Source organism: Bufo bufo, chromosome 11, assembly GCF_905171765.1.
Source record: "Bufo bufo chromosome 11, aBufBuf1.1, whole genome shotgun sequence".
NCBI lineage: Eukaryota > Metazoa > Chordata > Amphibia > Anura > Bufonidae > Bufo > Bufo bufo.
Window position 1 is genome coordinate 99274621 of NC_053399.1, and position 13215 is coordinate 99287835.

The 13215-nt window shown below is 47.5% G+C and overlaps 1 protein-coding gene across 1 annotated transcript; it reads left to right on the top strand.

Annotated features, from left to right (window-relative positions):
* On the top strand, positions 1–4261 carry FCER1G (Fc fragment of IgE receptor Ig). Its single transcript, XM_040412443.1, has 6 exons — positions 1–278; positions 773–867; positions 951–1001; positions 1075–1143; positions 2401–2421; positions 3659–4261. The coding sequence occupies exons 2-6, from the start codon at positions 781–783 to the stop codon at positions 3734–3736; spliced, it is 306 nt and encodes a 101-aa protein (XP_040268377.1). The 5' UTR covers positions 1–278; positions 773–780; the 3' UTR covers positions 3737–4261.
* Positions 4262–13215: the final 8954 nt, after the last annotated feature.

The window sequence follows — 13215 nt, forward strand, 5'->3', positions numbered from 1 at the left end:
CATCCTGTTCCTCTCTTATACGGTAACTAATATTTTGTGCAGAATAAGGAACTTCCAGTTTCCTTAAAATTCGCTTCTTACAAAAACCAGAAGAGAGAAAAAACCCAGAGTGTCTATCTGTAGCGGATGCTGGGCGGAGAGTCACTTCCTATATTGGTCTGGACACAAGACGTTTGCTGCCATAGAGTTCCGCACTGCACATCTTGGACGTACTGCAGCGCTGATCTGCCGCCAAGGTCCCAAACAGCTGACTTCTGCTGGACTGCCACCACGTGAAGGTAACACAACGGGTGACCATTCTCCTGGATCTCCATCATGATGGGTGTGGTTCCTCGGTGAGATCGGCTGGTGGTTCCTGAGCTGCAGACACCCTTTTGGAGTCTTGACGCTGAGATGATACTTTCTCCTGAAGATCCTTATCTGCCCCAGACTACGTGGGTGAAAATGGCGCCACGTGGGGATGTATCTTAGATACCTGGGAGATATTTGCAGTTCTCGGACATCTGGCCCGTTGCTTGGTCAGATCTTTCCTTAGTCCTCTTGTATAAGACAAGTTAGATTTTTGGCCAACATTAGAGAAGACCTCACCCCACCGGAGAATCATTATATGGTGATGGTGAAGTCTCCTTTATTGGGCTCAGTAAAGGACTGTTACAGTAGATGACACAGTTGTCTTCGCCTCAATGTCGGGCAGTTGCAGGTAAAGCCACCAAGGTTTTTTGGATCTCCTGCAGGACACCATTGGTGATATCATCTGCTTTGGTTTTTCTAGTTGCCGGAATGCAAGAACCTGAGATCTGCTACATCCTTGACGGCATCCTCTTCCTCTATGGAATCGTCCTCACCGCTCTCTACTGCCACCTCAAGGTGAGTGCAGTTTTGCAGGTTCTGATAGTTGGTCCAGAGCCTTTAGATCACATGGATCTCGTCTACTTCATATCCACCCGTAGGTGAAGACGGCAAGAGCCAAGAAGGCGGCTGCCGGAGGGGCGCTTTACGAGGTGATTATTGTGACGCCCTGTCTGGACTTTGTGTAGTGACCATGTCCTGATCTAACGGTTCTTCTTGCTGCAGCATCTGAAGGGCCGGGACAAGCAGATCTACAGCGAGATTGGGAAGGGCGAGACCGAGATGGCGCTGAAGGTGAGGGGACGCCCCCAACTACACACCCTATACCCATCATCTTGGTGGCACCAGCTGCGTCCCCTCCGTCCTACTATGAGCATGCAGCACCTGGGGTCGGGGGTTTGGTACTTTCTGGGGTGTCAGGAATTGCCATGTTTTGGGGGGAGATCTTCTAACGTCCATGACTGAACCTTATGATATGACACAACCAGAAGAGCTTGCACTCTAATCCCCTGCCACATACATCCACTGAATGTGCTGGTGAGGACAGCCTGGAAAGATGAGACCTCAGAGCTGACACTCTACCCCCACGCACAGCGAGTTGTCGGGCAGCCCATCCCCCACCTGTGTCTGCAGCAGCCTCATAGTGAAAGAAGAAATGCTTGTGTCCATCGCTTGCTGACCGCTTCCTTTCACTGCTGCCACCACAAACCTCGCACGCTGCTTCCTGAGTTCTCACGTAGAGTGCAAGCTCTTCTGACGAGTGATACAATGCAGTTTATGTGTTACACATCTGTGCCTGGGAAAGCTGAGTAAAAGCAAAATATGGCCACCGTACTTGGCGTTTACTCAGCTTTCCCGGGAACAGATGTAAGTGGTACTGACGGCAGGTTTATAAGTGGCCTAGAACGTTTACTCATTAACAAGATCTCTGCTTGTTGTCAGTGAATGGTAACATTCACCTTTATGTCCAGAGGCTGAAAAGCTGCGCTCCGGACCTCGTAATGTCGCACAGCGGATACACGTGTTCAGACTCGGTCCTGCTGCAGGACAAAGCAGGGCTCCCGGCTAAAAAAAATATCAGGGAGCCATTGGCGCCTAACATGAAAAATTTAGGAGCCAAATTTAATATGCATATAATTATGGTATAATTAAAAAAAATAAAAAAAAAATAAAAATGTCTTACCTAGGGTTGTCACGATACCAAAATTTTGACTCTATTTCGATACCATAAAAAAGTATTGCGATACTCGATACCACGTGCAAAAAATAAAACGCCAAAAAAGCCGCGTGCATTCTACATTTAATTTTTTTTCTGTTAGGCGTTCAATGCATAGGAGATATTTTTTAATATTTATACTTTTTCCAACGTGGCGATGTGTAATATGTTTATATATTTTATATGTAAAATTGGGATAGGGGGTGATTTAACCTTTTAGTATTTTGGTGTTTTTTTTAATTTAATTATTAGGGCCAGAACCCTTGTCCTATTCACCCTGATAGATCTCTGTACATTATACTGAATCCTGTAATATTTCCTGTCTTCTCTTCCAGGGAGCAGAGGGGATCTACACTGTGAGTACCAGAGCGTATCACACGTAATTGGATTAGATACACAGCTCAGCAGACTGTATCACACAGGATAGGATTAGATACACTGCTCAGCAGTCAGTATCACACAGGATAGGATTAGATACACAGCTCAGCAGACTGTATCACACAGGATAGGATTAGATACACAGCTCAGCAGACAGTATCACACAGGATAGGATTAGATACACAGCTCAGCAGTCAGTATCACACAGGGTAGGATTAGATACACAGCTCAGCAGTCAGTATCACACAGGGTAGGATTAGATACACTGCTCAGCAGACTGTATCACACAGGATAGGATTAGATACACAGCTCAGCAGACTGTATCACACAGGATTAGATACACAGCTCAGCAGACTGTATCACACAGGACAGGATTAGATACACAGCTCAGCAGTCAGTATCACACATTACAGGATTAGATACACAGCTCGGCAGACAGTATCACACAGGATAGGATTAGATACACAGCTCAGCAGACAGTATCACACAGGATAGGATTAGATACACAGCTCAGTAGACTGTATCACACAGGACAGGATTAGATACACAGCTCAGCAGACAGTATCACACAGGACGGGATTAGATACACAGCTCAGCAGACAGTATCACACAGGATAGTATTAGATACACAGCTCAGCAGACAGTATCACACAGGATAGTATTAGATACACAGCTCAGCAGACAGTATCACACATCACAGGATTAGATACACAGCTCAGTAGACTGTATCACACAGGATAGGATTAGATACACAGCTCAGCAGACTGTATCACACAGGATAGGATTAGATACACAGCTCAGTAGACTGTATCACACAGGACAGGATTAGATACACAGCTCAGCAGACAGTATCACACAGGACGGGATTAGATACACAGCTCAGCAGACAGTATCACACAGGATAGGATTAGATACACAGCTCAGCAGACAGTATCACACAGGATAGGATTAGATACACAGCTCAGCAGACAGTATCACACAGGACAGGATTAGATACACAGCTCAGTAGACTGTATCACACAGGATAGGATTAGATACACAGCTCAGCAGACAGTATCACACAGGACGGGATTAGATACACAGCTCGGCAGACTGTATCACACAGGATAGGATAAGGTTCAGTGTGTCAGCAGTACCATGTGTCTGTTCATGCTGGGAGTTGTAGTTCTCTGGTATACTTGGGGTAATTCTGTGAATTTCTCTCATGAATTTCAGGGTCTTGGACCGACAGAAAAGGCGACTTACGAGACTCTTCAATGTCTAGAGAAAAAGAGTTCCCCGATTGACGCCTGATGGCGCTGGATGTGTCTGCTGCTTGTATATAGCCGATAATGGGGACCCCTTCCCTCTGAGTTTTGCTCTCCTTGTGTCCTCATGTCCCCCTATAAAGCAATAACCTCCATGTCTAGTGGTCCACAAACCCTTATAGTGATAGCAGCGGTTGTCCGTGTTTATCTGACTAAAGTTTTGAAAAAAGAAATATATGTCTGCAGCAGCCAATCATAATTCAGCTTTCATCTCCTAGTGTGTAGTGGAAAAATGAAACCTAAATTCTGATTGGTTACTGTGAGCGGGCAGGCTGCAGTGTCTCCAGCAGGCCTACGTGCGTCTGTCCGCCATGAATGTATGAACTGGCACTGTCCATGTAGGCCCGGGAGCAGAGGCTCCTATAGCACTTGTTTCAACAAACTTTATTTGTAATGTGCCTCTTTATAACGTCTGTATAGTAAGGATTGACAATTTAAGAGGTTGCTTCTCGCTGACATTTTGTGTTTTTTTGGTTCTGTGCTATTAAATGGTCGTGGTCAAACCCTCCGAGCAGTGTGTGCAGTTATTGCCTGGCAGCTGTGGAACAACTACTCCCAACATGCCTCAGCTGTGGATAATGCTGAAAGTAACCTGGATTCCTGGCAGTGAAGGAGCCTGCAGACACTTCAAGGATATGTCTATATATGCTGGATATCCACACTTCGCTGTGTTCACATCCTTCCTGCCCGAGGTCTTGTAGCTGGGGGCGCAGTGTGAAGTCTATGCTTTCTTAAAGGGACACTACACCTGGGAGCAATTTACCAGTGGAATCTCCTGGTGAGGATGTGTGCAGTGATGGTGCCAGGCAGTGCCCATAATTCCAGGTTATGACATTTGGCTTTCCACCATTTTATCTCTGCATCTCTACTGACACCATTGACCTCTATGGATTGCCCTCAGTTGACCAGGAGAGATGAGATGGTTGCTGGCGGTCTTCATGGCTACAGCGCCCCCCATGTGACTGCCTGGCTCCACGCGCTGCCCGCAGCTGGCACCTTCCTCTTTTTCCCTTTGCAGGGACTTTCCAAACTGATGAATTTCAGCAGAATATGAAGACAATTGGCAGGAAATCAAAGAATTTCATCAAGACGACTCCGGGAAAACGAACGCAAAGGGTGAGTGTGGAAATCGACTCCTTTAATTAAAGGGAGCTGCCAGCTGCCCTAATACTGTGCACTAGAGGGCGCCAGTGTGCTCCCTGACTCACAAAGTAACAGGAAAATAGGAGTCCAGGGGGTAAAGCGTTCTTCAGTTATGGGAGATGGCGGCAACACAAGATTCAAAGTCCATAGTATAATGTAATACTACAACTCCCAGCATGTGCGGTCACAGATGTCAGACGGGTGTATTGTGGGTGCATTTTTTAGTGTCTATTACGTCTGTAAATCCTGAACCAATAGCATCATAAAATAAGGACACTAAATTGTGCCAGAGTTATGGCAGTCTGGATAAGACCTAACCGCTAACTCACAGGGGTCCATCTCTTCTCAGGCACCTCTAGGCTTAAAGGGGTTTTCCGACTCCTTGAGATAGGTCATGAGTATCTGATCGGTGGGGTCCGACACCTGGGACCCCTGCCGATCAGCAGTTTGAGAGGGTAGCGGTGTTCCTGTGAGCACCGCGTCCTCCCTGCAGTTTACCAAGCACAGCGCCGCACATCGTATAGTGACCGTGCCTGGTATCGCAGCTCAGCTCCATTCCCTTCTATGGGGCTAAAGCTGGGATGGTACATCAGTCAGAAAACCCCTTTAATAACCTGCAATATTAGTGGTGCAGAGGCCGAAAAATCACCAGAAAAGGGTTTCCATCCTCAACAGGAAATGGTCACCGCTGAGGGGGATGACTAATACAGCACTGCAGACCGCCGCAGAGCATCTCTCCCCCACCTCCTGACAGATACACAGTGATATATCCTGCTGATTATTACACCTCTGACCTCTAGAGATCTGCAGAACATCGCTCTGTCCTCTCTACCTCCTGACAGGGGTTTATGTAGTGGAAATCTCATACCTGTGTACTCTCTGGGCAGGTAAATCCAGTTGCATGTTATGCTGATGGTCACCATTAGGAGAAGCTACCTAGCTTCATATACAAGGTATTTCTAGTTGTCCTATTGACTTTGCTAGGAGGTGTATAGATTTGTATATCGTGAGCTCCCCCTAGTGGTGACTGGAGGCAGGCAGAGAGGGGTGCTCTGCCAGCATCTAGGAGGCACTGCTTGTATTATCACTCTGATGGCGCTAATAATGGAGGCACTACAGTCCATGTTGTGTAGAATGGCCAGGACTTATGAATATGGGATAACGAAGGCGAAAATCTGTAAGCGCTGCTCTTATGTCAGGTCAACCCTGAAGGTGATTCCTAGAGGTTGATGGGGATGAAGGTGACTCAGCGCCTCCATTCTCTGCACCTCTCCCATCCAGGTCCCAATCTTTCTAGTGGTCAGTCACTAGAAAAACCTTTCCTGTAACCCAGGAGTGGTCAGTCTATTATTACTCCTGGAAAACCCATCCTTATGATATCAAACTGGAGAGGGTCTGGGGGCATCTAGAGGCGTCCGTATTGCGGCTTTGCCTCCTCCAGTGTGATCCCGGGTATTGATGTCTGGATATCTGCTGGAATTTTACAGCCCCCCAGTTCCACCACACCAGCACTTTCCATTGTACCAGCCACAGCGGCTGCCGCTCCCCCGTCCTCTGTGTTTGTGCAGCTGTTTGGAGTAATCTGCAAATCTCATATGAAAAGCGGAATGTGGCCACAAGATGAGGGGACACGAATGACTGTGACACACGAACAGCTGAGGGGACATTAATGACTGACACTCAGGGAGATGAGGCAACACTAATAACTGTGACACACGGGGGGAGATGAGGGGACAATAATGACTGACACATGGGGAGATGAGGGGACACTAATAACTGTGACACACGAAGAGATGAGGGGACACTAATGACTGTGACACATGGAGAGGTGAGGGGACACTAATTACTGTCACACAGGGAAATGAGGGGGACATTAATGACTGTGACACAGGGAGATGAGGGCACCCTAATGACTGACACATGGGGAACTAAGGGGACACAAATGACTGACATATGGGGAGATGAAGGGACACTAATGACTGTGACACACAGGGAGCTGAGGGGACACTAATGACTGACACATGGGGAGATGAAGGGACACTAATGACTGTGACACATAGGGAGCTGAGGGGACACTGACTGTGACACAAGGGAAGATGAGAGGACCCTAATGGCTGTGACACGGAGATGGGGGGACACTAATGACTGACACATGGGGAGAAGAAGGGACACTAATGACTGAGACATAGGGAGCTGAGGGGACACTAATGACTGTGACACATAGGGAGCTGAGGGGACACTAATGACTGTGACACAAGGGGAGATGTGAGGACACTAATGGCTGTGACACATGGAGAGATGGGACATTAATGACTGACACACAGGGAGATGAGGGAACACTAATAACTGTGACAAACGAAGAGCTGAGGGGACATTAATGACGGACACACAGGGAGGTGAGGGGACACTAATGGCTGTGAGTGACACAAAGGGAGATGAGGGGACCTTAATGACTCTGACACACGGGGAACTAAGGGGACACTAATGACTGACACATGGGGAGATAAAGGGACACTAATAACTTACACACGGAGAGATGAGGGGACACTAATGAATAAAACACAGGAAGATGAGGGGACACTAATGACTGTGACACAAGGAGATGAGGGGACATTAATGACTGTGACACAGGAGTAGATGAGGGGACTCAAATCACTGTGACACAAGGGGAGATGAGGGGACACTAATGACTGTTACACACAGGGAGATGAGGGGACACTAATCACTGTGTCACACGGGCAGATGAAGGGACACTAATAACTGACACACAGAGAGCTGAGGGGACATTAATGACTGTGACAGATTGGGATATCAGGGACACTAATGACTGCTACACAAAGGGAGATGAGGGGACAATAATGACTGACACAAGGAGATGAGGGGGCACTAACTGTGACACATGGAGAGATGAAGGGACACTAATGACTGTGACACAAGGAGATGAGGGACCACTAATGACAGTGACATACGGGGAGATAAGGGGAAACTAATGACTGAAACACAGGGAGATGAGGGGACATTAATGACTGTGATACACTGGGAAATGAGGGGACACTAATGACTGTTATAGGGAGATGAGGGGACACTAATGACTGTTATAGGGAGATGAGGGGACACTAATGACTGTCACAAGGAGATGAGGGGACACTAATAACTGTGACACACGCGGAGATAAAGGGACATTAATGACTGTGACTCTGGGAGATGAAGGGACACTAATGACTAAAACACAGGAAGATGAGGGGACACTAATGACTGTGACCCAAGGAGATGAGGGACCACTAATGACTGTGGCACACGGGAGGGGACAATAAAGAATGTGACACAAGGGGAGATGAGAGGACACTAATGACTGTGACACACAGGGAAAAAAGGGGGCAATAATGACTGAAACACAGGGAGATGAGGGGACATTAATGACTGTGACACATCGGGAGATGAGGGGACACTAATGACTATTACAGGGAGATGAGGGGACACTAATAACTGTGACAAATGCAGAGATGAAGGGACATTAATGACTGTGACACTGGGAGATGAGGGGACACTAATGACTGTGACACACGGGGAGATAAGGGGACACTAATGACTGAAACACGGAGATGAGGGGACACTATTTACTGTAACACAGGGGGAGATAAAGGGACATTAATGACTGGGAGATGAGGGGACACTAATAACTGTGACATACGGGGAGATGAAGGGACATTAATAACTGTGACACAAGGAGATGAGGGCACACTAATGACTGTGGCACATGGGGAGGTGACAATATAGAATGTGACACACAGGGAGATGAGGGGACACTAATGAGTGTGACACAGAAAGATGAGGGGACACTGAGTTTTACACACTGGGAGATGAGGGGACACTAATGAGTGTAACACAATGGGAGATGAGGGGACACTAATGACTGTGATACACAGAGAGATGAGGGGACACTAATGACTGAAACACAGGGCGATGAAGGGACACTAATTACTGTGACACAGGGGGAGATGAGGGGACACTAATGAGTGTAACACAATGGGAGATGAGGGGACACTAATGACTGTGATACACAGAGAGATGAGGGGACACTAATGACTGAAACACAGGGCGATGAAGGGACACTAATTACTGTGACACAGGGGGAGATGAGGGGACACTAATGACTGAAACACAGGGAGATGAGGGGACACTAATTACTGTGACACATGGAGAGATGAGGGGACACTAATCAGTGTGACACACTGGGAGATGAGGGGACACTAACGAGTGTGACACACTGGGAGATGAGGGGACACTAATGACTGTGACACAGAGAGATGAGGGGACAGGACACTAATGACTAAAACACAGGAAGATGAGGGGACACTAATTACTGTGACTCAGGGGAAGATGAGGGGACACTTATAACTGTAACACAAGGGGAGATGTGGGGACATTATAGACTGTGACAAAGGGAGAAATGAGGGGACACTAATAACTGTGACACACAGGGAGATGAGGGTCACTAATAATTGTAACACACTGGGTGATGAGGAGACACTAATGACTGTGACACAGGGGGAGATGAGGGGAAACTAATGACTGTGACACACAAAGAGCTAAAGGGGACACTAATTGACACACAGGAAGATGAGGGGACACTTATGACCGGGACACGGAGAGATGAGGGGACACTAATGACTAAAACACAGGAAGATCATTAGACACAAATCACTGTGACACAAGGAGATGAAGGGACACTAATGACTAAAACACATGAAGATGAGGGGACACTAATAATTGTAACACACTGGGAGATGAGGGGACACTAATGACTGTGACACAGGGGGAGATGAGGGGACACTCATGACTGTGACACACGAAGAGCTGAGGGGACACTAATTGACACACAGGGAGATGAAGGGACACTAATGACCGGGGGACACAGAGAGATGAGGGAACACTAATGACTAAAACACAGGAAGATGAGGGGACACTAATCACTGTGACACAAGGAGATGAGGGGACACTAATTACTGTGACCACGGGGAGATAAGGGGACACTAATGACTGAAACACGGAGATGAGAGGACACTAATTACTGTGACACAGGGAGAGATGAAGGGACATTAATGACTGTGACACTGGGAGATGAGGGGACACTAATTACTAAAACGGGGGAGATGAGGGGACACTAATAACTGTGACACGGGGAGATGAAGGGACATTAATGACTGTGACACTGGGAGATGAGGGGACACTAATGACTGTGACACAATGAGATGAGGGACCACTAATGACTCTGGCACACGGGGGGAGGGGACAATAAAGAATGTGACACACAGGGAGATGAGGGGACACTAATGACTGTGAGAAACGGGTAGATAAGGGGACACTAATGACTGAAACACGGAGATGAGGGGACACTAATTACTGTGACACTAGGGAGATGAGGGGACACTAATGACTGTGACACACAGGGAGATGGGGGGACACTAATAACTGTTACTCAGGGGGAGATGAAGGCACACTAATGACTAAAACACATGAAGATGAGGGGACACTAATAATTGTAACACTGGGAGATGAGGGGACACTAATGACTGCGACACACAGAGATGAGGGGACACTAATGATTGCGACACAAAGGGAGATGAGGGGACACTAATGACTAAAACACAGGAAGATGAGGGGACACTAATAACTGTGACACACGGGAGAGGGGACAATAAAGAATGTGACACAAAGGGAGATGAGGGAACACTAATGACTGTGACACTTAGGGAGATGAGGGGACACTAATGACTGTGACACACAGGGAGATGAGGGGACACTAATAACTGTTACTCGGGGGAGATGAAGGGACACTAATGACTAAAACACATGAAGATGAGGGGACACTAATAATTGTAACACTGGGAGATGAAGGGACATTAATGACTGTGACACAAGGAGATGAGGGGACACTAATGACTGTGACACAATGGAGATGAGGGGACACTAATGACTGTGACACAAGGGAGATGAGGGAACACTAATAACTGTGACACAAGGGAGATGAGGGGACACTAATGACTGTGACACAAGGGAGATGAGGGGACACTAATGACTGTGACACACAGGGAGATGAGGGGACACTAATAACTGTTACTCAGGGGGAGATGAAGGGACACTAATAATTGTAACACTGGGAGATGAGGGGACACTAATGACTGCGACACACAGAGATGAGGGGACACTAATGATTGCGACACAAAGGGAGATGAGGGGACACTAATGACTAAAACACAGGAAGATGAGGGGACACTAATGACTGTGACACAAGGAGATGAGGGGACACTAATAACTGACACACGGGGGAGGGGACAATAAAGAATGTGACACACAGGGAGATGAGGGGACACTAATGACTGTGACACACGGGGAGATAAGGGGACACTAATGACTGAAACACGGGGATGAGGGGACACTAATTACTGTGACACGGGGAGATGAAGGGACATTAATGACTGTGACACTGGGAGATGAGGGGACACTAATGACTGTGACACAATGAGATGAGGGACCACTAATAACTGTGGCACACGGGGGGAGGGGACAATAAAGAATGTGACACACAGGGAGATGAGGGGACACTAATGAGTGTGACACACAGAGAGATAAGGGGACACTAATTACTGTGACACATGGGGAGATGAGGGGACACTAATTACTGTGACACAGGGGGAGTTGAGGGGACACTAATGACTGAAACACAGGGAGATGAGGGGACACAAATTACTGTGACACACGGGGAGATAAGGGGACACTAATGAGTGTGACACACTGGGAGATGAGGGGGCACTAATGACTAAAACACAGGAAGATGAGGGGACACTAATTACTGTGACATGGGGGAGATCAGGGGACACTAATGACTGTGACTCAGGGAGAAATGAGGGGACACTAATAACTGTGACACACAGGGAGATGAGGGGCACTAATAATTGTAACACACTGGGTGATGAGGGGACACTAATGACTGTTACACAGGGGGAGATGAGGGGACACTAATGACTGTGACACAGGGGGAGATGAGGGGACACTAATTACTGTGACACATGGGGATATGAGGTTACACTAATGACTGTGACACACAGGGAGATGAGGGGACACTAATGACTGTGACACACCGAGAGATGAGGGGACACTAATGACTGTGACACTCTGGGAGGTGAGGGGACACTAATGACTGTTGTACACAGAGAGAAAAGGGGACACTAATGACTGTGACACATGGGGAGATGAGGGGACACTAATGACTGTGACACATGGGGAGATGAGGGGACATTAATGACTGCAACACAGAGAGATAAGGGGACACTAATGACTAAAACACAGGAAGATGAGGGGACACTAATGACTAACACAAGAGGAGATGTGGGGACATTATTGACTGTGACACAGGGAGAAATGAGGGGACACTAATAACTGTGACACACAGGGAGATGAGGGGCACTAATAATTGTAACACTGGGTGATGAGGGGACACTAATGACTGTGACACAGGGGGAGATGAGGGGACACTAATGACTGTGACACATGGGGAGATAAGGGGACACTAATGACTGTGACACATGGGGAGATGAGGGGACACTAATTACTGTGACACAGGGGGAGATGAGGGGACACTTATTACTGTGACACATGGAGAGATGAGGGGACACTAATGACTGAAATACAGGGAGATGAGGGGACACTAATTACTGTGACACACGGGGGGATGAAGGGACACTAATGAGTGTGACACACTGACACACTGGGAGATGAGGGGACACTAATGACTGCGACACAGAGAGATGAGGGGACACTAATGACTGTAACACAAGAGGAGATGTGGGGACATTATTGACTGTGACACAGGGAGAAATGAAGGGACACTAATAACTGTGACACACAGGGAGATGAGGGGCACTAATAATTGTAACACACTGGGTGATGAGGGGACACTAATGACTGTTACACAGGGGGAGATGAGGGGACACTAATGACTGTGACACAGGGGGAGATGAGGGGACACTAATTACTGTGACACATGGGGATATGAGGTTACACTAATGACTGTGACACACAGGGAGATGAGGGGACACTAATGACTGTGACACACCGAGAGATGAGGGGACACTAATGACTGTGACACTCTGGGAGGTGAGGGGACACTAATGACTGTTGTACACAGAGAGAAAAGGGGACACTAATGACTGTGACACATGGGGAGATGAGGGGACACTAATGACTGTGACACATGGGGAGATGAGGGGACATTAATGACTGCGACACAGAGAGATAAGGGGACACTAATGACTAAAACAC